At 33.7% G+C, this 25,954-nt stretch overlaps 2 protein-coding genes across 3 annotated transcripts; one reads left to right on the top strand and one right to left on the bottom strand.

Moving 5' to 3' along the window:
- Window positions 1-6,876: 6,876 nt before the first annotated feature.
- On the top strand, window positions 6,877-12,753 carry LOC123221119 (vacuole membrane protein KMS1-like). Its single transcript, XM_044643830.1, has 8 exons — window positions 6,877-7,222; window positions 7,810-8,021; window positions 8,371-8,449; window positions 9,715-10,002; window positions 10,628-10,785; window positions 11,553-11,669; window positions 11,959-12,132; window positions 12,293-12,753. The coding sequence occupies exons 1-8, from the start codon at window positions 7,165-7,167 to the stop codon at window positions 12,467-12,469; spliced, it is 1,263 nt and encodes a 420-aa protein (XP_044499765.1). The 5' UTR covers window positions 6,877-7,164; the 3' UTR covers window positions 12,470-12,753.
- Window positions 12,754-18,868: 6,115 nt separating this feature from the next.
- Window positions 18,869-25,446, bottom strand: LOC123221118 (protein TIME FOR COFFEE). 2 transcript variants are annotated; one of them, XM_044643829.1, is made up of 12 exons: window positions 24,992-25,446; window positions 24,365-24,892; window positions 24,083-24,246; window positions 23,692-23,998; window positions 23,181-23,598; window positions 23,039-23,099; window positions 22,862-22,933; window positions 22,513-22,786; window positions 22,351-22,417; window positions 22,201-22,270; window positions 21,744-22,115; window positions 18,869-21,623 (listed from the first exon to the last, which is right to left on the bottom strand). In XM_044643829.1, exons 1-12 carry the CDS (start codon window positions 25,089-25,091, stop codon window positions 19,203-19,205), a joined length of 4,854 nt encoding a protein of 1,617 aa, XP_044499764.1. In that variant the 5' UTR covers window positions 25,092-25,446; the 3' UTR covers window positions 18,869-19,202. The 2 variants fall into 2 exon arrangements, with proteins under 2 accessions (XP_044499764.1, XP_044499763.1); XM_044643828.1 differs by having other exon boundaries at window positions 18,869-21,626; window positions 24,992-25,413.
- Window positions 25,447-25,954: the final 508 nt, after the last annotated feature.

The following is a 25,954-nucleotide window of genomic DNA, read 5'->3' as shown; positions in this document are numbered from 1 at the left end:
GATGCGATGGTAGAAGATTCATTGAAAGCACGCCAGTATGTAGAAGAAATTATAGGCCAAAGGACTCATTTTGACCCAAAATATATAGTTTTCTCAAATTCTCAATTCTTTAATTTTGAAATTTTTATTTATTCATCTATGGGTGGTTAGGTCTGTTAGTTTTAAGGGAAAATCATGATTTCATCAGTAATATTAAAAATAAACTAAAATTTTATCTTTTTTCTTGTTTAAACCAAATTTTAAAAAATAATATTTTCTCCCCTATGATTTAGTTTTCAAACTTTGGAGCCATCACCAGTGGCCTCTCCCTTCCAACACTTTCTCTCCATCCGGCGATCTCTCTCCTCTCACTTGAACCTCTGATTGATGACGATCGAAGTTAGAAAGACTTCCTGACTTCAATTGACATTGGTTAGAGGTCTAAGTGAGAAGAAAGAGATCGATGAAGGGAGAGAAAACGTTAGGAGGGAGAAACTATTGGTGATGACACCAAAGTTTGAAAACTAAAGCCTAAGAAAAAAATTATTATTTTTTAAAATTTATCCTAAGAGAAAAATACTTAACTTTTAGGATTTAGAGAGTAAAAAAAATAAAATTTTAAGAGGTTAGTATTTTATTAACTTTAACTATTTATGAATGGATAAATAAAATTTTTAAAGTTAAAGAAATAAAACCTAAAAAATGTAACATACTTTCGAAATCTTTTGGCCAAAATTATAGCCCGGGTGGGAATAAGTCCCCAGGCCGAAATTGTACTTTATAACTCTTGCTTTGACATATTCTCGGTATTTAAGGGTGGAGATTTAATGTGGTACCAACAAATAGACAGCGGAACCCCACTTCAGATTTTTTGTTATAGAGCAATGTAGTTTGTCTCAGTTTTAACCCTTATTGGTTTGCAATGGCAATTAGAGGCAGATTAAGTCACCAAACTGATATTTAATGTTACGTGTCAGTCTTAGGTTAGGGGTGAATCCAATGAAAGATACGTACTATTCTACCTAGATTCAGCGATGCTTCTTGTTTGGTTTCATGCACGAAAGTGTATTAGGGTTTTTTTTTTTTTTTTAAGTGTTCAAAGATCAGGGATGACATATCTGATCACTCCCAAAAGTATTGGCTAATTCTGTTTACCCCCCTAATAGAAGATTATTTTAATTAATCAATCATACAGTGAGTGAAGCATTAAATATTAAAACAAAAAATTCCAACGGGTGGTTGAATAATTGACTCTGGCAGTGGCAGACAGAATTTTAAAAGACGAAGATGCTAATAATAATATAACGTCTGGTGTTTCATTCCAACTTTCATTTTCAATCTGCAGCGAGATTCCATTCTGTAAGCTTCCTGACTCTCTTTGATGATAAATATAATATCAAACTGGCCCCCGATATTATTTATTTTCCAAGAAAAATTTATGGCCGATATGACATGTTCATTGAGCTTTACCATTTTTATTTCATTTTATTTTATTTTATTTTTCAAATATGAAGGAAGAAAGCAAGGTCTTCCACGTGCATAATTGAAATAGGATAACACATTTTAATGCCCAGGCTATCCCCATATAAATTCCTTTAAAATCCGATGAACGGTTAAGAAAAAAATATCTTATCAAGCAGCATCATCATGAGGGCCAACCTTGCAAGCCACTCACTAAAGTGACTGACAGTTGTTTATTTATTAATTTATTTCAATTTATGTAGAAAAAAATAAATAAAAGCTCAACCCGGTTCGAAAGAGACAAACAGATCAATATTTTAGTATCGGATTCCTTCCTGCATAGGCTTGGAAGTTGAAAAAAAAGGTTAAAAAAAGGACATGCAACTACATATATAATAAGCTTAAATCAAATCAATTGAATACCGTTAGATATTGCGATCAATCATGTCTGAGGCTTTGGCTTTGCCCTTGTTCTTTTCTTGTTTCCAGCGATTTTGAGAACAGCTAACGTGGCCCCGCTCTTCAAGCATCCAAGAGATTTTACATCAACTCACTACCATCATCCACAGATTTCAGTAGTTAAAACATAAAGGGAAAAATGTTTTTTTCTGAAATGATTTATATTTTGTGTCACGTCTTTATTATTATTATTATTATTATTATTATATTTTATGTCATGTTAAATTTCATATTATATATGATTATTAATTTTAGAAAAGTAAATAAAAAAGTTTGCGTTATCCAAAGGAAAATGATGAAAAAAGGTTGTGCTGTTGGTGCTCTGCTTTTCTTGGGTTTGAGGTAAGGAATGGCATTGGCCACCATTGATGGTAAGAAAGAGATGACAGGGAAGGTATAAAAACAAAGATAATACATTCAAATACACGTGATCAAAAAGGAAGGAATTTTTTTTTTATCCTCCGAGGAAAAGAAAATAAAGAAGCAGGTTAAAATAGAGACCCACCGACAAGATAATATTCATGTAATCATAAAATTATATAATACTTAATTTTATATGATTTTATTATTATAAAATCATACAAATTTTGCATATTATAGGCCCCGCATATAAAAGCTAGCTGATGGCAATTTTCACTTGTTGACTTGTCCATGTGGAGCACGTTGCATTGCTCACCGGTCAGGCTTAGCCGATTTCGGGAAAAGGGTAGTGCAGGCCAATAATCAAATATTATTATAGCCTTAAATCATCGTCCACGTCTGGCGTTCCTCGTGTTCACACAATCCAAACACGTCTTTTTATATAAAATTATATGTATAATTTTTATATAAATAATAATATATTATTATATAATTAAATATTAATTTATATTTAATTTTTAATTATATAATGATATATTATTATTTATATATATAAATTATGTATAAATACAATTCATTATTGAATTTCGGGGCAGAGCCTAAACATCATTGGAGAGAAATTTGATATTTCACGTGAAAGACTGGGCACTATTTAATATTATATGGAATGGTAAATTTTCATAGTTTTAATTTTAAATATTCAAATTCTCACCCATTACTCTCGTTATGAAAATAATTATTTTTCTATTTTATTAAAATTATAAAATTGTTATTAATACTTATTATAAATATCAAATTATTATTATAGTTTTACTAAATTTTAAATATTTATTACTTACTATTTTAAAAATATCAAAATCAACCCTAAAATATTATGTTTTGTTGAATTTTTTGAGATATAACTACCATTAAAACTAGTAAGTTGTATACTGAAAATTTAAAAAACACTAACTTTTTTAATTTTTGAAAACCATCTAAAATTTCACCAACACTCTTGATATTTTAAAAAATTATAATTCACCCCTAAACATTCATCATTTTGAAATATAGATAGAATTCTATTAAATTAAATGAACTTCTTATCATTTTACTTAATAAAATTCACTATCAAAAGTGAATAACAGATAAAAATCCGGTTTTTTGAAACTTGAGTGAAAATTTATTGTCTCAACAAAGTTTATGTGGGAAATAAATAGTCTTTTAGCCAAAAGTAAATCACTAAATAATTATCCTAATAGATAGTTCAAATGATAAAGAGTAAATTTTATGTATAAAAGAACATAAATTCAAGTCTTCTCTGATGACATATTAATATCAAACTCTTAATTTATCTGATTTAATGATATCTAATTTAATGAATGTGAGATTGATTATTAGATCGAGATTTGGTTTGATCCCATAAAAACAGTGATATGGGTAGCTTTTGTTTGTCTAATGCTTGGTGAGTGACATTGTGGGTACTTTTTATTGGGCCTGTAACCTGTTCATATAAGAAAGAGAAGAGGCCTTCTTTGCGGTCATGTGCTTTGATAAAACTAAGTTTGGTTATACAATATTCTTTTTTTTTTTTTATCCGACAGAAAATCTTGACTTAACTCTCTAAGCTTTTTCCTTTCTTTTTATTTTTTAATTATTTCTTTTAGGAGAATATTAAATGTTTTTCAATTTTTTGAAAAAATTATTAGGTCAAAAAGGTTACGCCAGTTGAGAGAGATCGAATCATCAAAAATTTGGACTTTAGTAATAATAACAAAGCATTAGATAACATAAATTAATGTAGGCTCGTCATATGACCATAGCTTTCAATGTTACATTTTTCTATTGCACGTGATTAAGCCTTCCAAAAATTAGATTACGACAAGATCCATCCCCTTTAGTCGGGCTCAATATTGGGCTAGTCCATATTTTATATTAGCTCCAACCAATTTTTTTGTAAACCGAATCGGAATCAAATTATAATTTAAAATAAATAAATCGAGTTTAAACTCATGAACAAATAAAGGTAGAGTCGTAGATCAAATTATTTAAATTTTAATCGAATTTAGCTCTTTTTTATTTTTAGTTGATCTTAAGTTATGAATTGATCAGTCCACACAGAGAACTTAAACAACACTAGTCACTTGAATTAAAAAATTTGGATTTAAACCCACTGCCGTTCAAACTCTAGGTCTAGCCCATCTTATAATTCTTTATAAAAAATTTTAAAATTTCAATATAATGTTAATAAATAAAATATTATAATAGTTTCCCAGGATGTGTCATATTCTGGTCCGTTTCTTTTTTGGCATTAAAAAATTGTTTAGCCACAAAGAAGTAAATACAGAAGAAGAAAAATACCCAGAACCCGGGGGCCACCCGAAACTAATATAAATGTTTCTTTTGTAATCAAGTGAGATATTATTCTCTCACGCCTCTTTCTTTTAGGGTTGTCTGTTGCTTTTGCAGTACATAAATGCGTAAATAAATGGAACGTGCAAAGTGGTATCAAATTGGATACTCACTAAAAATTCTAAATTGTTATGGTAAGATTGTTGTCCACGGCAACTGGGTAGAAAGAATTGGGATTTACTTTAGACATTACAGACCCAAAATGGAAATCTTGCCAAACATTTATTTGTCAAATGAGTAATAATGTTATATGCTTTCTAATGAAAATTTATTTGGGTATCAAAAATATTCATCATAAGATAATATATCATTATATAAACGACGTTTGAACAAAGTTGTTACCGATAATATTTTGCTTGGTTAGTTAGTTTCAATCTAGCATCTTTGACAAACCGTTTTCATCTTTTGAAACAGAGCTCTCCTCAAACCTATAACCATTCTTTCTTGTTGCAACCAATACCACTTTCCATTTTCAACAGTCACTCACCTAGGCTTTTTTTTTTTTCCTCTTTTTTTTAGGTCATATAAAAGGAATGATGTCTTGAGTTGGGGTGTGGAGAGTTTTTCTTTTAGCTTATGAGATGGAGAAAATTTTGAGAAGGCGCAAATTATGAGTTTAGGTGTTGTACAGGGACGGAGGAGAGTGTGAGTTGGATGGAAATGTGTTTAATACGAATTTTTTAACAAATATTTATAAGGGAAAAACGGGTACTTTAGACAGTCAACTCTGGGTCAATTGAAAATTTTAATGAGCAGGAGTGACAGAGGGTGGCAAAATATAGTTTTGATATTTATTGGTAGAACTGGTGGGCTACATAGAAATTTCACATAAAAATAAATTCATATATAATAATTTCTTTCTTTTAATAATAAAATTAAAATAGTTTTCTCAACCTCGTAACGTTTGATTAAATCACCAAAAAACCTTCTAAGATTTCAGATGTAACAATAATCTCCTTATCCATTCCCAAATTTTAGGTGACCATAAAATTCTATAACAGAATAGACAGTCATACACTAACTAGCCAAAAAATAAAATAAAATAAAATAAACATGCTCTTGCTTGTCGTGTTGGTGGCCGTTATTGGTTGGCGTACATTTTGGTGCATGATAAAAAAATATCTTCGCATTTATGTTGACCAATAAGCAAGTCAAGCTAATTATATTTAAATTGCCCATATTTGGCTTTCGTAATTAATAGCTTTTATTGTTATATGGAAATTACTGAAATGCATATTGTTTTTGTCAGTTTTTATTTTATGCAAATATAATATTTTTTAAATAAAATTATTAAAACCTTATTTTAGGTATTTAGTTTCACATCAAATAATAATAATATTATTATCACTAAATAATTTAAAATTTAAAATAAAATAATATTTAATTAAATAAAAATATATTATGTAAGTATCTTAATTAAATATTCACTGAAAAGCATGACTTCTCAATTAGTATTGAAATTTTGTAAGTTTCCTAAATAGGCTAAAAATTTATTCCCACACAAAAGGGTCGGTATATTTCCAAACTTGTGCTAACAAAATTTTAAAAACTTATTGATTATTTAATTTTTATTAAAGATTAAGATAAAATTATTATTTTATTAATAATATTAAAAGTTATATAATTTTATTTTATTTTTCTTTCTTTAAATTTTAAAAACTAATAATTTCACTCTCACTCCAATATTTGTATTTTTTACATATTTTTTTTTTTTTATGGTTGTCTCTCTAAATTTTGAATTGTGCATTTCACCCTCTATTCTTCATGTTTTATAAAGTCAGAGACGGAGTTTTTCTTTTATCTTTGACTGAACATTAGTCTTATTATTACATGAAAATTATTAAAATTCATATTGTCTTTGCCTGTTTTCTTTTTATGTATAAAATTTATTTTTAAATATAATTATATATATTATAAAAAAATAATATATTATTTAATTACCTAATCCAATATTCATTGAAGCAAGTATTGGAAGTTTCAGATATTTTTGTATAAGTAATTAATATATATTAACATAACATAAGCACATACATATAGAATTCCAAAATTGATTTATGTCCATTTGTTATTGTTTGTTTTTTCCCTAGGCCATAAATCGGAAAGGAAGGAAAAATCAAGATATGTCGGGGCTAAAAGACAAGGGGGTAATAAAGTAATTAAACTCCTTTTATTTTTATTTTTATTTTTATTTTTACTTTTCAATAATTAATATGGAGAAGAATTATATTTTGGTGTAGGTGGTGTTGTGAGGGACGAGACTGTGTCTGAAAAGAGAGAGAGAGAGATGAAAGTATAAGAGATTGAATCGCAAACCCTCTCTAGCATCACATTCTTTCTCTCCTTTTATTCGCTCCTTTTTAGATCTGTGCTTTTCGCCCCTTTTTAAATCCCGCAGAGATTTAATTTATTCATTCTAATCCATCTTCTCTTCTATCCACCTCATTTTGGGGAACAACAGATTTCTCGTTATTTTTTTAAAGGGTTTTTGTTTTTGTTAAATTGAAATATGTATGTGTAATGTGGTCTGGCAAAGGAGCGACTTCGTCTTCACGAGATATGGACACGTCGATCTTAGGCAAGTTATTCATTTCCTCTCTCTCTCTTTAATTTCGTATTAATTTTGTGTTATCGGTCGCATTAGATTATTATTATTTTTTTAATCCGGTATATGAAGTTTGACGACATAAGATATAAACTTAGGTGTGAAAATATTGCGTTTTAGTTATTTGGATCTGTTTTTTTTTTTTTTTAATTTTGTTTATGTGTTTTACTTGTTTGTTTAGAGGTGTGGATATGGATTGGCGATAAAGTGTTTGTTGGAATTTGAATTCCAAGAATTGTTGAATAAATGAACAGTTATAAACACAGACGGTTGCGTTGAGGAAAATAGGATAAGTTTTAAGTTGTGTTTAATATCGACAGTGGCTAGGACTTTGTCCTTTCTGTAAAAGTTTAGTTTGTTATGTTTGCTTTATCTCTCTTGGTAAAGGATCAGTCAATACGTGCAGTTTTTGGTTTTCTGATTGAAGATTTAGGGGTTATGTATTGTTGTTATTCAGTGACCCTTGTATGCGTATGTAGTGATTTTTGAGAAAAGGATTGATTTTGTGTCGACATCTGTTGCCTGATTGTTGTTTCTTTCTTCCTTTTCTTGTTTTATAGATCCCGATGAGCGGCATCAACAGGAGTTAGAAAATCTGACACTAACAGCTCAACCCTTCAAAACGTTTAAGTATTTCATTTTGGCTGTGGTTCAATATCTTAAGCGATCAACATCGTATCTTTTGGCAAAAGGAGGATGGCTTATGCTCCTAAGTACTGTGGTTGTAGCTGTTGGAATTTTTCTTGTGACAATTGATGGCTCTCATGAGAAGGTATTATGCTTTTTTTGTTATATCTTGTGGAGAGACATTTTTTCCTCTATTATTGCTGATATGATGTTTGATTGTTTTGTGTTGGTTCTTTTGTGCCATAAACTTTTTTTCAAGGATGTGATTGTTATGCAAAAATGAAATAACATGATACATAGACTGATTTGTTTACCCTCTTTTTTCGTTAGGTTCTGTGCAGTTTTCCAAATGTTATAAGATTTTACTTTGATACTGTCCGAGATCTGAGTTTGAACTTCAAAGTTTTGTTAGTATTGTTTGCAACTTTTAATGTTCATAATATTTATTGTTTTGATGCTGACCCTGTGAACCTTGCAATGACATCTTTTTGCAGCATCTTGAGGAACTTTCTGAATATTTCCGGTTTGGGTTGTGGTGGATAGCCCTAGGTGTTGCATCTTCAATTGGTCTTGGTAAGAAACTACTTCTATTTTATGCAAAAATGTTCATAAGATTGTAGGATTTTGGGTGAAATGCTAGGAATAGAAAGGTTATTGGTTGTGTTTTTTGTTTAAGAGAGATATGTAGTTATGGTGCCTGTTGTCCTACCTACCTTCCATTTCATAGAAGTGTATTCTATAAGATTAGGGGATTCTGTAATTATGCAATTAACAATTACTATCAGTCTTATATTCCAAGTAATGTTACAATTGATTTAACATATCTTCATTTACCACTTCATCATATTATTTATGTATGCTGACAAATCAATAACCGGGTCCTTTGGATCCTAATCATGCAAGGGTTGTATTTATAGGGTTTGGGGTGGGGAATTGAGAATTGAGAGGCTCTTGTAGGGTAAGAAGAAGAAGGTCCATTTTTTAGGACAACTACTTATATGGGTTAAGCTTCTGATTAAGATCCAGCATCTTTACTGGAAGGTCAAGAATCAGCACCTACTGTGTGATTTTACGGGGGATGTGGCTGTGGTAAACATTGACTAATAATCCTTTCCTAGACACTTCTATCAAGGATGTTTTACTACTCTGAAATGGAATATAGTGATCAGAGATGTCAATAAATGTACTCATCTCAATTTACATAAATCTTTGGCAAAGCATGGTTTAGTCAGATAATCATCCTGTCTTTTGTATTGTAATAAAGTAGTGCTGCCATGGTTGTATTGAATAAATATCCAATGCTCAAAATTTCTTTTCAACTCCTGTCCTACTTGATAAAATTGATTTGCCAGATTTTTTCTGCTTCATGTATTTGCTGATTGTGAAGATTGTTAGTTTTTTTTTTTTTTAATTCTGAATGAATTTTGTATTTGCATGCCTGCTGATGAAAGATATTCTGTGTCCATAATGAACTTTTCTTAAAAGAATCATATCTATTATGTCTCTTTGCTGCTCTGCTTATATACCTGCACTGTTAACTAAGTTTTTAACTATATTCTGGTAACATCTTAGTTATTGTACCCTGATCTGATCTGCTTAGTGTATATAGTGTCAAATTTGATGCAGCAGATTAAGGTGCTAAATATTGTTTGGCAGTCAATAAATTCTGTACTACTTAGTCCAGTAAACAATAAGATTTATTTAATTAAATTATAAAATAAATTATCAAACCTACTTAAGTAAATTATGATGGTCTTCATTTCCTTGTTAAAATATCTGCTTTCTACAAAGCTGTAACATATTGTTCTTTTTCTTTGTTATTTATTTCCTAATTCCAGGTTCTGGTTTGCACACCTTTGTCCTTTATTTGGGCCCACATATTGCGCTGTTCACAATAAAAGCAATGAAATGTGGTCGGGTTGACTTGAAAAGTGCTCCATATGATACAATACAGTTAAAAAGAGGCCCATCATGGCTTCTTAAGGATTGCAGTGAATTTGGATCCCCATTATATGGAGAACAGGTTCCCCTTAGTAGCATATTACCGAAGGTCCAGATTGAAGCTGTGCTTTGGGGCATTGGTACTGCACTTGGGGAGCTTCCTCCTTATTTTATCTCAAGGGCAGGTATGATCACCTATGTTGATGTTTTTATATGTAACTTTGATTTGACCTTGAAATTATCATAGAAGGGTTGGCAGGAAGCCAGTAACGACTTATTTGGAAGTTATTAAAATGTAAATAAAATTTCCAGGCAACAATTTTTCTTTAATATTTAATTATAATTTGTTTATACCTTTGTGGGGAATGGTTTTTAATCATGTAATATTTTGTTTGGAGAGTGCACTCTTTTTCTTTGTTTTTTATTCTATGATTTGCCCAATTGGGTGCTTTGCTGAAACTGGCCCTAGCTCTTTGCTCATGAATTTCTTGTGTTTATACTGTTATACTGTGCTGTTTTGGATCATTTTGCTATGATTTTTGAAATCTATAAGAAATTAGAATAGACTCACTTGGATATGTGTTGATTCTGATCTATTCCATGCAACCATTGTTCTGCTTTTCAACTTCCATTGTTCAGATATTAGTTAATAAGAAACATAGATTTGCAACTCCATTTTTTTCATTTCCAGTGGCATCAATGGTTGATGTTATTTGTTTTCACCTTTGAGGACAAGGTAGGAGTGAGAATATATATTAGTTATTGATATTTTTCTTACAACATAACTTTTTTCTCTCCGAATTTATGCAGCACGCATATCAGGTAGCAGATTGGAAGCCATGGACGAATTGGATGATTCCCCAACAGAAACTGAAGGATTTTTCGCTGTGCAATTAAAAAAAGTCAAACGCTGGTTCTTCACACACTCTCAACACTTGAACTTCGTCACAATTTTAGTGCTTGCTTCGGTTAGTGGTCCTTTCCTTCTCTTTCTCCCTCTTTCTATGTCTATGCATATATGAGAGTAATTCTTATGTCCAATCATCTGGAATTAGGAGTTTGACCAGACCTTTAAGTTTTAGCCATTGAGTAAACCTCTTTACTTTAAGAGATACTATAGAAGCCATGTGCTGTTACTGTCGAGGCGATGCTTTTCATTACAAAGGACTGCCTACAATTGAATTCCTTTAAAAGATGAAAAAAAATAAGGAAACGTTATTATTAATCAATGCAAACAACCAGAACTCAGATGTCCTTGTTGTGGGCTGTCTCCATGCGTTTTAAAGACTTTTTCACTCCCTCTTATCCTTTCTTGAGTCAAGTTCTATGTTTTTAAATTTCAAGAGTTTACGGCCTCCCATATCAGCATTTACAAATCTTCAAGTTAAAAGTTAACGGCCAATGTGATTCTCTTTCTTTATTATAGGATTCCTTTTTTTAAAGCTAAGATGAAAGAAGGTTGCTGGAGTAAACCAAAAGTAAATATTCAGTATAATTATTTCTAAAACATGTAATTTGTGATTAAGTCTACACAAAGAGATCTTCAAATGCTGTTTTTCTGAATGGATGCATCAAACAGTTTTTTTTACTTTACTTTTTTGAAGCTTGATTGAAAGGAGATTTTCCAGTTTTTACGATTTTGGTGGTGTCTCTAGAACAATGAGTTGAATAGTTTTCTGGTATAAGTTTCATTTATATACAATTTGCAACTAAATATGAATGGTTTATTCTGCAGGTGCCAAATCCACTCTTTGATCTTGCTGGCATCATGTGTGGACAATTTGGGATTCCATTTTGGAAGTTTTTTTTGTCTACGTTGATTGGGAAGGCAATTATTAAAACTCACATACAGGTTAGCAATGTCCCTATTCTCATACTCTTCATGTCTTGGACTGGTTTAGGTTGAAACCAAGTTTGGGTTCTTTTAATCCATGGATCCTAGTTCTTGGTTATGTTACTGTTATATTTGTTACGGTTTTTTTTTGGCGTTGCACATTTTTGGCTTATGTCAGTAATTTTCAAATGATTTTACTGGAGTAAACTAAATGAAAAATTGAAAGTTCTATACCCCTTTAAATTGGAATCTGAATACCTAGTTTAATCTTGTAGCTCTGACAGTTGTTTTTTCCCCGTTCCTGCAGACGGCTTTTATCATTTCTGTTTGTAATAATCAACTGCTGGATTGGCTTGAGAATGAATTGATTTGGGTACTAAGCTTTGTGCCTGGTCTTGCTCCTGTCTTGCCCAGCCTCATAGCTAAAATACATACTGTCAAAGCAAAGTATCTTAAACCTCCAACCCCTTCGAGTTCCCAGGTACTCCTCAAGCCATAAAAAAACCACTGTCTAATTTTTGCATGGTTTGGCAGTAAAGAACCCCAGCTTTTATCTTTCTGGAAAGCATTCCAGTATAGACTATTGGAATAGTTACTACAGTCTGTGTTCATATAAATATTGTTTCTTAAATCTTTTTCAGGGAAAGACATGGGATTTCTCGTTTGCTGCTGTGTGGAACACTGTTGTCTGGGTTATGCTGATGAACTTCTTTGTGAAGATTGTGAATGGAACTGCTCAGAGATATCTGAAGGAGAAACAGGACAGAGAGCTAGCTGCATATTCTAACGACTTACAAGCGTCAGCTCAATTAAATTAGGTAAGTGGCCTGATATACAATTGTTATGTCTTTTCCGTTTTTATAAGTAGGTAAGGAGGATAATGTGATGATTCCTGCAACAGTCACATCACAATTGTTGGCCCTAAAAATCACTCTGCTTTGTATAGAAATAGGAACACGATTTAATTATGTGTCCTATGACATGTTGGAGCAAGCATAATTTAGTTAGGTTAATTTTTTTTTCTCCTTGGGAAAGTAGTAGTGAAATTGGAATATCCAACTCCTATGATTCTTTTGCAATGCAAAGACAAATTATTTGCCCATTCTGATATTAATCTTCTCAGTTGAGCTTTGATTTACAAATGTCAATAATAGCATAGCTAGCGAACAAAATGTTGTGAAGCTTCCTAGAAATTAGTATATACGACAGGCTTACCAGAGATAGATTTTCCAATTTTGTTGGTGGATGGGAATTATAATAATAATAATGAGCATCAGATTAATGGAATTGTCAATAATACCCCCATCATGCAAAAATTTTAGTAATAATAATTAGTATCAATCTGGAACAATACAAAAGTTAAATAATCAAAACACTAGAGCCTACAAGATTATATTTATTACAGAATAATCATATTTTTTATTGTAGGAAATGCCTGCTGGTGGGATTTGATTATTGTTTTCTTCTTAAATAATGTAGTAGAGTAGAGTTGAGAGATTTAGAATATGTTTATTGTATATTAATTAATTATGTAGAATATCCTACTATTCCCTTATAGTTTCAAATACATTTTCATTTCAAAGGAGATAATTTATAGAATATCCTCTGCAATAATTTTACTGTAAATTTATGTAAAATACTTGAAAATTTGGAAAGTGGTGAGTCAGAGGAGCTTCAAAGTTAAAAGATAGGAATATGAAATCTGGATGATTATCAAATAAATGAGAACGAATCCCTAGAAGTCAAATGCATAAGATTTACCCTTGTAAATGTCTAAATGTGCGCCATAATTTACATTTTAAAATACAACAACAATAATAATGAGATCAATGTTCTAATCATTTAAACCGACCTAAGCTCAGAATCAGATGAAGAACAATACCCCTTTTACAGTAACTCAGAGACAGGCAAGTTCTTGTAGCCAACCAGACAGGAATGAAAGTTGAGATTTTGTGAGATTTTGTGTCTCCATCTTTAAATGTTTGAGGACAAATTACAGATCCTATGCGGACAAACCTACTCAATTCAGGCCAACCGTGATAGCACTTACTGGCTAAAAACTTTTCTCTTAAAATATTTGTTAAAAAAAAAACTCTATTTACGTCTTTTCAACATTCTTTTTTGGGGTAGGGGGAGAATTAAAAACCATTTCGATAATTTATCTCTCATTATTTATATTATTTTATTTAATTTATTAATAATAAAAAATTATAATAATATATTATTATTAATATTGACATTAAAAAATTATTACAGTAATTGTGATTTTATTATAATTATATTATTATTTATTAATTTTTAAAATAAAAATAAATTTATTTTTAATTAATATAACAAATAATAAAAAAATAATTATATTTAAGATTATTTAAATAAAATAATTTATTAATATTTTTTATTATCTTTAATCAAATAATAATTATTTATATTTATTAATTTTTAAATAATTTATTTTTAGAATGATTTATTTATTTTAATAATAAAATATCACCTAGTTTTTTAAATGTAAACAAATATTATTTAAAGTGAATGGGAGGTTGCGGTTGTGGATCCCGCCACAGAAAATCTAGGCAAGAGATAGGGAGGACCCACTAAGGAATGGTGGGGCGGCGCCACATTTGAAAAACGCCTACTCATTTCATCTCACTGTGCTTATAATTAATTTAACAAAATGACATTAAACTTTATATAATTTAGATGCTAATAAATAGTTGATATTATGGATGTGCGATGAATTGTGGTTGTGCAGGAGTGGCATTCTGAGGGTCCATTCTTGTATTATTTGTTTAATTAATTAATTAATTATTTTATCATCTAAATTTTAATAAATGATAATTTTACATTTTTAACTTTGGAAACCTATCCAATCTTTCATTTTTGTTAATGAAAGTTATTGTAAATCACTAGTTTAACCCTTATAGTAAAATTACAAAACTGTTCGAATCATAAAATAGTGTTATATACATAAATAATGAAATTCTCCCAAGAGAAGAGCCCATGGCTGTGTGCTTTAAAAGACATCAGGGTGGTTGTTGAGAGAGACAATTTGTTGTGGAAAGAAAGTGATAGATAAGAAGCCATGGAGTCAGTTGGGAGTGAGAAGTGAGAATAAGTTGGTTAACAAAGACAAAGAGATATTCTATGTCACTGTTAAATATCCCTTTTACCCTTTCGTATAACTGTTTTTTATTGATAGAAATTGATGTTAGACAAGTAAATATATTTTTTAAACCTAGAGGTAAAACTTGTCGTGTTATCAAAGTTTGAGTGGGAGGGAGGTAGGCATTGAAAAGATTGGGTGGCATGACTGTGTAGCGGGCATTGTGACCTGACCCCGCATGATTTTTTTAGGTAAGGAGAGAGAGCACGTTGGGGGTGGTGGAGTGAACAGTGATAATTGTTGTACAATTTTTATATACAAGAAACGTCAAAATGTGTCTTCATCTTCTGTTCAATCTTTGTAGTTATTCAAAATTCGGATGCATCTCTTTACATTCATTCCCTCTTTCCCTCTTTGAATTTTCTCTGCTTGTTTAGTCCTAATCACTCATTAAAGCAACATATTTTAAGGTATAATAAACAAAAACAATTTTTTCATTTCTTTTAACACTAACATCTCACCACCATGGGGTTTTAAGGACGTGCAAAAAAACCCCTTTAACCTCCTTTTAACTATGAGATCTAATGGTAAAAAAAAGTGAATTTTCCATCCGAAGCTTGGTGTTAAGACACTTTTTATGCGTTGATGCCAAAACCTAACTCTGTTTTTAAAAAACTAACAATATAAAGATAAAATATTAATTTAATTATAAAATAATAAAATAGGATGATATCATTAAAATATTTTTAAAATAATAGTTTAATTGTTTTATAAGTTTAAAAATCTATAATCCAAGTATGAAAACTCTAAATGTTAAAAACATCATCCATTTTAGATTTATAAAAATTTGTCTAAACCTAATAGATTAATCATTTTCCTAGGTTTGAAATCCTATAATTTAGTCTCAATAATTAAGTTTGAAAATCTTAACTACTCAATTACCACCCATCCAAACTCAAAACCACCACCCACCCAAGCAAAATCTATTGGAATCATCACTCACCCAAACCTAAACTTATTAGAACTACAAACATGTTACTTTTAACATTTTTATGTATTTGAAAACTTTCAATTTAGTTTCTATAATTTAAGTTTGAAAATTTTAACTGTTGTAATTATTATCTATCCAAACCCAAACCTAAACCCATCAAAACTCTCATCCAACTAAGCCCACACTAGCAAAACCAACAAACATAACAACAATTTTACCCTTTTATAAGTTTAGAAACTTGTAATTCAATCTCTAGTACCCTAGCCACCATACCTACCATCTAGTCAAACCCAACCCATGGTAACTCCACCCACCCAAACCTACTTGACCATTTGCAAAGAGAAAGAGGATGAAAGTGGAAGTGGAAGACGAGGCTATTGATGACAAACTTAATATGTAAAGAGTTAATTTTAAATTTTGTTAATTTAAGGTGAAATGATAAATTTAAAAAATGAAATAGTTAGAGTTAACATGGTAATTTAACTTTGTGATGTTGTGTCAAAATATTTTCCATCATAGAGTTAAGTTTTAAATGAAAAAGTAAAATCTATATATTTGATAATGTTAAATCATCACGGTCAAACCTTGGTGGAAAAATGTAAATCACTTGGTTAAAAAAATTAACATGATATGTGAAATAAGTGAAGATCTTATGAAATGTCAAGGGAGAAAACTTGATTCTTTAATAAGTAATGCTATCTGTAAAATTTTTGTGTATAAATAATAATATATCGTCATATAATTAAATTATTAAAAATTAAAAATAAAACAAGATTCAATTATATAATGACACATCATTGATTATACATAATACTATTGTTTTCTAATACCTATGGAGTCTTTTGAAGTTACAATTGTCACAAAGACATAAACATAAGAAAAGATAAATTTATATATTTTTAGAAAGGACAAGAAAAAACTTTGGCTTTTAAGAAAAATTGACCTAAATTGATTCGTTGCAGCAAAGTTGTTGAAAACAAGACAAAAATTGGCTCCATATTTGCATTAAATTTTACAATTAAATTATGTATATATAAATTTTATATAAAATTTATATTCTCATATATTATATTATCATGTGATTAGATAATTTTAAATTAAAAATAAAATAATATTCAATCATATGATAACACATCATCTATATATTAAAATTTTATATATATATATATATAACATATACATATAATATTATTCTAAATCTTATACAGCTAAGTTAGGATAGTTGGTTTCGGTATGAATTTCTCTCTCTTTTTACTTTTAACAGTAATATTGTTTGCAAGGAAAGTTAGTGTGAATATTTTATTTCATTCCATTTTGGTCAATACAATTTAAGACATTTTGTAACCAAATACTTATCATGTTTATCATTTGTTGAATGCTAATATATCTTTATTTAAAATTATCAAATTATATAATAATAATAATAATAATAATATTATTATTATTATTATGATATAAATTAATATTTATTATATATATATATATAATTTTATTAAAAATAACATTTTTTTATAATAAATATTAATTTAAAAACTAATAATGATATAATCCAATCCCGAAAGAGAATGAAATAAACCCTTTTAATGAATGAATGAATATTGCAAAATTTGTAGGGAATGGGATTGATAGAGTTGATGAAAGGGAAGCATCGAGATAGAAAAATGTGTAAGGGGAAATACGGAAGGGGCCCAACTATCCATTTTCCTAACCTAATGCCTGGTTTTTTTGCCCACTTTTTTTTTTCTTTGAAAAATTTAATTTTTTTAATTTCCTGCTTCGTTGTGCTGACCTGAGAACACCCAAAATCATTTTTTAAAAAAAAAAAAACCCATACTGGGGCCAAACGAAAAAAGGCTACTTCTTTGAGTTTAAGCTTTGTTTTTTTTCCCTTTTTATAGTTGCTTACATTTCACACAATATATGTTTTTAATAAAATTTCAAATTAATTTTTATAAGCTATCACGGATTAAAGCAACAGATATTATTTGGAGGTATTAAGATCCCTGAACACAAATTTTGCACGTGATAAAAGGGATATTAATAAAAGGCAAAAGAAATAGAAAGGATTAAAGGAAGATGATGATGATGATGATGATGATGATAAAGACAAAAGAAAACAAGGTAATTCAAATTGTGACATTAATTGATTCCTCCTGTAGGTCCCTTCTCTTTTTATTAAAAAAAGAAAAGAAAATATTTTTGTCTTTGTTGAGATTGTCAAAACAAGAACAATCAACCAACACAAAGCCTCTCAGGATTGCAAGATTCATACGGTTAGTGCCAAAACGAACCGTCTGAGTGGATTAGGAGGGGCCACCAAAAGGGTAAAATTGGGAAGTTAAAAAGATAGCTTTATTAATTTAATTATAAAAAAAAATAATACGAATTTGTATGCAGTTGAATAGATAAAAGTTAAGATATCTTAAAAATAGACATGAGCCACGTGTAAGAAACTGACAATAAAAAGAGACGCGCTCTTTTAAACAACCTACTTTTGTCGAGGACCAAAGACAACTTGTACTATTAAGCGTGGGCTCTTATGCTCCAGTCATGCCCCACCACAACCATACAAACTTACAAATCAAGCCTCAATTTTATCCAACGCTGTCTTATCACAACAACAGATTTAAATATCTAATTGCTTTTTCCTTTTCATATTTCTTTTTCACTAAACAATATATTAAAAATATATAAATAATCACAACATGATGTCACCAGCAGACAAACAAGGTAATTAATAAATTAAAAAATTTTGAGGGTTAATCTTATATGTGCCAGACATACATAAATATACACCCTCACCATCACTGCATTTATATGTCGGCAGAATTTTTTTTTTTTTAACTTTTAACAAACTCTATCTGGAAAATAATAATTTTCAGAGAAAGAAGAGGAAATTTTAAGATAAAGGGAAAAGAAAAAGGAAAGGCCCCACCTCCCATCACAACCGCCGAATGAAGGAAACGGGATAATTTGTTACTCTCTTTTCCCACTTCCCCTCTCTTTTCTTTCTACAAAACACGTTTTATCCCCAAAAAAAAAAAAAAAAAGAAAGAAAGAAAAGAAGCTAATTCTCCTGCATTCTTCTCTCATCTTTTCCCACCATCAAACCAATCAAAATTATAATTAGGCTTGAACATGAATCTTGTCAGATTATAAACACAAGTGTACATAGCTCAATACACATTGCAAAGCACATTCCACAGAGAAACACTTCCCCCCAAACTGTTTTAATGTCGGTTGCAATCCGATTGTTGAGTCTTGGGTAGTGCTTCATTGCTTGATTTGCACTTTGATTCTTCTCAGACTGCCAGAAGGCAGTCAAATAGTAACTATGCTCTGGGCAAGAAGTCCTCTCAAAACTTCGATTATAACCGCAATCTTGAACTCATCTCGCTAGAGGCTATGTTTTTCTTTTCCCTGTAGGGGGGTTGTAAGGTAAAGACATTAAGGGGCATTCCTACTCACCTGCAGGTTGCTTCTGCTCTGCTGGTTTCACTTGAACCACCGTGGGAACAGCATGAACATAGGGAAAACCAGGAGGAAAAGACTGATGTTGCTTCCCAGAGGCCTGAGTATTAGCAAAATTGGCAGCATGTATAAGACCCTGTGATGCTAAGGCACCACCTTTCATATTGGTAGCAGCAGCAACAGCCTTAGCAGGATCGGAAGTACTTGTGTTAGAATGAGTAACCGGAGGACACAGTGATAGCATCCCAGTTGAGGAAGTTCCTGAAGAGCCAGGCAGCTGCTGTTGTTCACGGTGTCTTGCAGTAAAAAACCCGTTAACAGCTGAGGCAGATGAAGTTGTACTCGCTACATGCTGAGGTTGGGCTGGCATATAAGCATTGGAGAATACCAGTTGGGCTGGCAGACTTGCATGCTTTGGAATCTGCTGTTGCTGCTGCTGTTGTGACATTTGACCCTTCACTCCAGTCCCTGAAGTAATATTGGGGTTTCCAAGCATTGACGAACCGGGAGATGACTTCCTGCTAGGCATAGATGGTGAATGCTTGGCCTGCTGAGATGATAATGAGGAAGCTTGGCCACTTTTGTTACCTGTGGATGTCGTAGGGTTAGTCCTCGGGCTCCCACCAGCACTAGCCTTGGAAATAGAAGAAGTTGTTGGGGATCCAACCATCATCGGAGGAGATGCAGACTGGTTATTACCAGACTGTGGCTGCCCCTGAGTTGCTGCTGATGATTTGGGGTTTGCAGCAAAAGAAATTTGTGTGTGGCCTTGCTGTGTTCTACCTTGCTGCTGGGGAAGGTTTTTAAGTGCTGATGTGCTTGGAGCAATAGATTGTGAACTAACCTGAGAGGCACTTGTCCTCCCAGAAATTTTCCACTGAGGTGACTGAGCTGCGCTACTGTTGCTTTGGACAAGATTTTGCGGAAAAACAGATAAAGCACCAGGGAACTTTGCAGCCATAGATGTTGAAGGTTGTAGGTGGTCAGAATAAACACTTCCATTGCTTGTAGCAGGTGTTTTGCTTCGAGCAGTGGTAGCAGCTACAGCTGCAAAATGCTGCTTCTGAAGTTGAATGATTTGGTGCTGCTGCTGACTCCGCTGTAGTTGCTGCTGTGCAGCAGAAGCATTAGCATTGCTACTAGAAGGAATAACAGAAACAGAAGTTCGGGTAGGTGCAGAACCAAGGTTTAGACTTCTATTTGAGCTATCAATTACTGTGTTGCCTGTCATAGTGGAAACTGGTGAATCGATTAAATCTGGCCTAGAGAAAGCAATGGACTGCCCAACCATTGCTTGTGGCTTTCCTGCCAGTGCCTTTCTTTCTTCCTCCACATTAGAAGTTTCACCACCTCCAGCTTTCCCTTCTTCTGAAACACGGTAACTCTTTTTCTGCTGTGCTGCCTGGGCAGCTGCCATAAACTGACAGCCCTGCCTCATTGCCTCGGGTAGGTTCTGAAGGATAGCAGGATTCTGTGCAATGGTAGAAAGGTCAAGGCCAGGAGCTGTAGTACCATTAATAGAAGTAAACGTCATTGCAAAAGTTTGAGGTGTCATAGTTTCGACTCCAGTCTTTGAGCCCTGCTGATGTAGCTGTTGCTGTGGCTTCTTTTCACCATGATTACCAATCACACTTGCAGCACCTCCCACTGACGCAGTAGTCATCAATGTGAAGTTTGGTGAGTGCAGAGGCATTGCAAAATTGTGTCCATAGGCATTCATATTTGCTCGGGAGACTCGGCTTTCAGCTGTTGACGGACTCTCTTCACCACCCATTTCATTCTCAAGCTGGCAAACTTGATGAGGAACCTGTTGGTTTTGCTGTTGCTGCCGCTGCTGCAGTTGTTGAAGAGGCTGGTTCTTCGGAGCAGGAAATCCTTGCAGGGTTCCGCTGCCTCCGCTGATGCCACTGTTATGCGGCCACGCGTGCTGGCTCTGTAAATGTTTTTGGGATGAAGAGGAACCACTGGAAATGCTAGCGTTTTGATGACCTTGTTGGCTTTGGTGTGACTGAGTGGGTAGCGGTTGCTGTTGTTGCTGCTGCTGAAGCTGTGAAGGATGTAGCATTTGAGAAGAATAGAAGGGCCCATTGAAGAAAGGCATACTCTGAGCGTGAGTTCCTCTGTAAGCAGGTGTCGCTCCAATATGAGCAGAGATAGGAAATGGATAAGCATTGTTCGGCAAAATCGCTAAGTACTGGGTTTGTGTTTCGTTGCCTGGTATATTTGGGTAGTTGAAGCTCATTGCCGTGGCAGCAGCTCCTGCTGTTGCAGTGGCACTTGCTGAGGCAGAATTAGACCCACTTGATGGAGCAAAATTACCAGCAGCTGGAGGGGACTTAACAGACCCAGGCCGAACAGCAGCTGCAGCAGCAGCCTGTTGCTGGCTCAATGGGAAGATAAAAGCAGGAGCCTGCTGAAATTGAAAATACCAAACAGCACCCATTTTAATAATAATAATAATAATAAATATAACTCCCAAGAGAAATAAATCAGTAACTGGATAAGTACAACTTGAAGAAAAGATCCGTACCAGTATATTACTTGGAGCTCCCGGTGGTAGAGCTTGCTGTAACAACACCTGCTTTCTTTGAGCTGCATCCATTACGTTGGCATGTTGAGAAACTTTGTTGTCTTTCCCAGCAGGACCAGGAAATACTGCCAGACCCTGCCCCATATCTTGTGCACTGCTCACAACCTTTCCTGGGACAGTTCCATTCAATTCTGCAGGAGGCACAACATTGAGATTGCAAGCCTTCGCCCCATATAGTGAAGCAGAACTGGCAGCAGCTGGCCAGAAAGGATTAATCCTAGTAAATTGCTGGAGGCAGTGTATGTTCCGAGCAATGTAACAATGAGTTGCACACCTCTTTGGTCTGGGCTGAGAAGATAGCAAATTTGGAGGCTGCAAAGAAGTTAAAATACTAATGAGAAAAGGGTACCAATTGTGTAGAACAAGTTTAAAAACATGAAGAAACATCTTGACATACTTGTATGGCAGTAGAGGAGACAGCACTACCATCCATGGATACAACTCCTTGTAAAGGTGCAGCCATATACCTGCCCATAGAAATAGATTCATTTCGACAGAAGGAAATCTGAAAAACTGATATTAGATAAAGCAGAGTTGCACACCGTACCCCATAGGAGGAATTCCACCGGGCCAACTAGCCATAGGCGGTGGAAAAGGTAAAGAAGTGGATTGAGCTGGAAATATAAAAACAAAAATTACAGATCAACAAAGAACATTCAAGAGAACAAAATGTCCTCCAAGAAACTTAAAGAAGAAAAGGTTAATTTACCATTTTTCTCAGGGGCTGAAGGCGGTGAATGTTGCTGCTGCTTGTGAACATGCTGTTGCAGCTTATTGCCATTTAAGCTAACAGTACCACCATCTCTATCACTCTTCTCCAAATCAAGCTGGAGATCAATGTTTCTCTCCTTAACGACAACTGGCTTCTGGGATTCACTTTCTTCTGCTATTGTTTTTACCTTCTTTTGTTCACCATCAACAGCTACATCTTCTTTGACCATTTTAACTACCTTCTCATCCTCCTTCACCACAGGCTTCATTTCCTGCAAAAGGTACAAACCATATTAATTTCTCATGGAAACTTAAACTGATAGAGAGACGGAAAGTGGACCACTCACCGTTTGACCGTCAACAGCCACAAAATCAATCTCACCGTCCCTTTCAGGTGACGATCTCAATGGAGGAGGAGCCTACAAGGAAAAAATGAAAATTAAAATCCGGTATACACCATATAAAGTAGTTCAAAAAGATTTTGAGGTAAAAAAAAGATCTTGTCATCAAATGAAGATCCTCACCATCAGATCTATCTGGAATTTTTCTTCTCGCTGGTTCTCAATCTCAGATGTCATTAAGTTCCTAAAAAAATGAAACTCAAATCCATCAACAAAAATATTCGTAAAACATAAAATAAAGAAAGAGATATTGTTTTTAACTCACGCTTTAGAAACTGTCAGACTGTCTCTACAATCATCATCTAATCGGAGACTAGCGGTAGAATCCTTCTTAGGAGACTGAGGCTGAGGCGGAGGGCCGTCGTTTGCCACAGCCACATCTCCTCCACTCTCCGATGGTTCAGTCAAACCCTTTGAATCCGGTAATGAAACGTTGCTCTCTGGCTTAACCGGCTCAATCTTCGGCTCGGAGGCTTGAGAGTTCATCAAATCGTATGAAATTGAACCATTCTCAGCTGCTGCAGATCCCGAAATCTTGTCCAAATTAGACGAACAAGTTTCGGCCTTGGAAGAGTGATCCATCTCAACCTTTGTCGTAGACGAAATGGGAACATTACGCACTGTAAACGACGAAGGATTCTCATCTTCGTACTTGACAGGTCGCGGTCTCTTCCTCTTCGGTGCTGCAAATTTAACAGAACCACAAAATTCCATCACCATGTCAACCTCTTAAAAAACAGAAAAAGCTTCCTGAGCGAGAAAAAACTCAAGCTCACCAATAGCAGACATGGGAGCAATCGAAGAACTAGAATTTGTGGGCAAAATTGATGAAGACTGAGGGAGAGTAGATGGAGAATTCGAGATCGGAGAAGAAACCCTGGATTTAGAGTCACTAGTGGACTTACTATTAATCTCTTTAGAATTCCAATCTACAACCATAATTTCTTGCTTCGATGGACCCTGTGGCTGCCTCATCATCCCGTACAAAACTTCCGCGATCTCGATCTCAATCTCGTCCTGAGCTGACGATGATGACTTGTTGCTCGACGACTTTGGTGGCCTTAGTTTGGGTCCGCTAGGTTTCTACAACGAAAAAACCAAATAACCATTAGCTAGATTAAGTGTATATCAATTTCTTCAAGAAAAAGAACATAAGAAATAACTGACCATCTTCTTCCGAACTGAAAAATTGGAAGAAGGCGAAGCGGGTGCGGGGGTAGTCAACACAGTCGCAACACTCGTTCTCACAGGTGAAGATGAAGCTTGTCTGTGTATTTGTTCTCCACCACCACCACTTGAAGTCCAACATTCATGGGACCTTTTAGTAGAGACTGCATAAACAGGGAACAAAATAAACAAAATTGACAAATTACATCCAACAAACCGGAAACAAAAACGAAGAATCATAAGCAGCAAAATCCAGAAGAACAATATCTTCCACCTCTCTACCTGACCGAGCTTTTCTAGGCACTGAAACACCAATCATCTCATCGGCGGCTTTCCAGGTAGAGTTGGCGGGGTTGGCTGTCGTAGTCGTCGGCGCAGCTCTAAACACTTTAGCCGGCGGTGGAAAACTTTTCCGACTGCTGTGATTATTATTATTATGATTATGATTATTATTACTGTGGCTATTACTATTAAGATTGTGATGATGATGGTGATGATGATGATTCAACATCGACGATGATGATGTTGATGGATTGGGTGGAAGCATCCTGATAGAAGAATTTCCACCTACACCTCCATCGTCGTCATCGTCTTCTTCATCATCATTTACGCTCTCCTCTGAACTGTCATCCCCTCCGTCATCTCTATTCGTTCCGAGCATAAATTTATCGCTTCTTCTTCTTTTGCTAGTCCTACTCATTCGATCTCTCTCTCTATCACGTTCTCTTTCACGGTCGCGGTCACGATCACGGTCTTTCTTTCGATCTCTTAACCTCGCCGTTTCGTGTAACTCCAACGGACCGTCTTCTTCTGCATAAAAAAACATAAATCATCCCAAAAGAAAACACATCAGAATCAATCGAAAATCGTTCCTGTTGGAAAAGAGTTAGATCTGGTGAAAATTGAGACCTGGAGACTCTCTGAGACTGCCACTTCTGTGTCTCCTCCTTGACAAACCATTTGAAGCTGCCAAAGTAACACCTCTTTTCGCTTCTCTGCTTCTTTCCATTTGTGTTTGGATTGATTTCGTAGCGACAAATTAGATACGTCTTGAATACTACTAATCTTACCTCTCATCACCGGGAAACTATCATAATTCACCGGAAATGGAATTAAGTTACCAGAATCTGAATGGTTCGAGCTATCTCCGGCCAAATAACTGATTCAATATTCACAGATCTTTCTATACACAGAAATTAACCAGCCTGGAAGATCTCAGCTTTCGCTTATCTTCTCTCTCTGCTCCTTTCTGCCTCCCTCTCTGTCCTCTTTTTGGCTCTCATCTCATCCTGTTTTCAGCTATTTCACTCTACTCACAAGCCTTCTCAACGGCCACGATTGATAGCTTTATCACATGCTTTCATCTTCATCGTTGATATCTCTACAAATCTCTCGGTGGATGTTTGGGAAAGCTGACATGGCAAAATCCAGAGCATTGGATGGGCTGTTATTAGTAGGTTATTTAATCTTTTCTGGACATTATCGCCACGTGTCCGGCTTTTTCTTTGCTCCCAAGCTTCCAAGTTTACTCGCTAGTTCCGATATGGAATGATATTCCAATATATAAATAAAATAGTTTTTGGTAATAAATTAATGAATTAAAATATTTTGATTGTACTGTACTTCCTGAATAGGAGTGAGAAATAAGAATACTGTTACCCACGAATCACGATCAAGTTGAAGTTGAAGCCTTGAATTTCCCAAAGAGATGTCGTGACTGGCTTTCGCCGGTAAACCGGTTGCCAGAGACCTTGGTAAAGACAACATGACGATCAAATGGAATCTATATGACCGCAGGAATTATCGTTCCAATCGGTCAAATTCACCGTTTCGGTTCCCACGTTTTTTATTTTCCTTTTTAATTATTACATA

The sequence above is a fragment of the Mangifera indica genome, chromosome 7, assembly GCF_011075055.1.
Source record: "Mangifera indica cultivar Alphonso chromosome 7, CATAS_Mindica_2.1, whole genome shotgun sequence".
Taxonomy (NCBI): Eukaryota; Viridiplantae; Streptophyta; class Magnoliopsida; order Sapindales; family Anacardiaceae; genus Mangifera; species Mangifera indica.
The sequence above is the reverse complement of the archived record's forward strand: the minus strand, read 5'-3'. Positions and strand labels throughout refer to the sequence as shown.

Excerpts from the sequence above, each read along its gene's own strand:
- LOC123221119 (XM_044643830.1), top strand. The coding sequence starts at position 7,165 with ATGTGGTCTGGCAAAGGAGCGACTTCGTCTTCACGAGATATGGACACG. Across the intron at positions 8,022-8,370 it reads TTGATGGCTCTCATGAGAAG|CATCTTGAGGAACTTTCTGA; the intron begins GTATTATGCTTT and ends ATCTTTTTGCAG. Across the intron at positions 12,133-12,292 it reads CAACCCCTTCGAGTTCCCAG|GGAAAGACATGGGATTTCTC; the intron begins GTACTCCTCAAG and ends AATCTTTTTCAG.
- LOC123221118 (XM_044643828.1), bottom strand. The coding sequence starts at position 25,091 with ATGGAAAGAAGCAGAGAAGCGAAAAGAGGTGTTACTTTGGCAGCTTCA. Across the intron at positions 24,893-24,991 it reads CAGTCTCAGAGAGTCTCCAG|AAGAAGACGGTCCGTTGGAG; the intron begins GTCTCAATTTTC and ends TTTTTTATGCAG. Across the intron at positions 23,999-24,082 it reads TTTCAGTTCGGAAGAAGATG|AAACCTAGCGGACCCAAACT; the intron begins GTCAGTTATTTC and ends TTTTCGTTGTAG.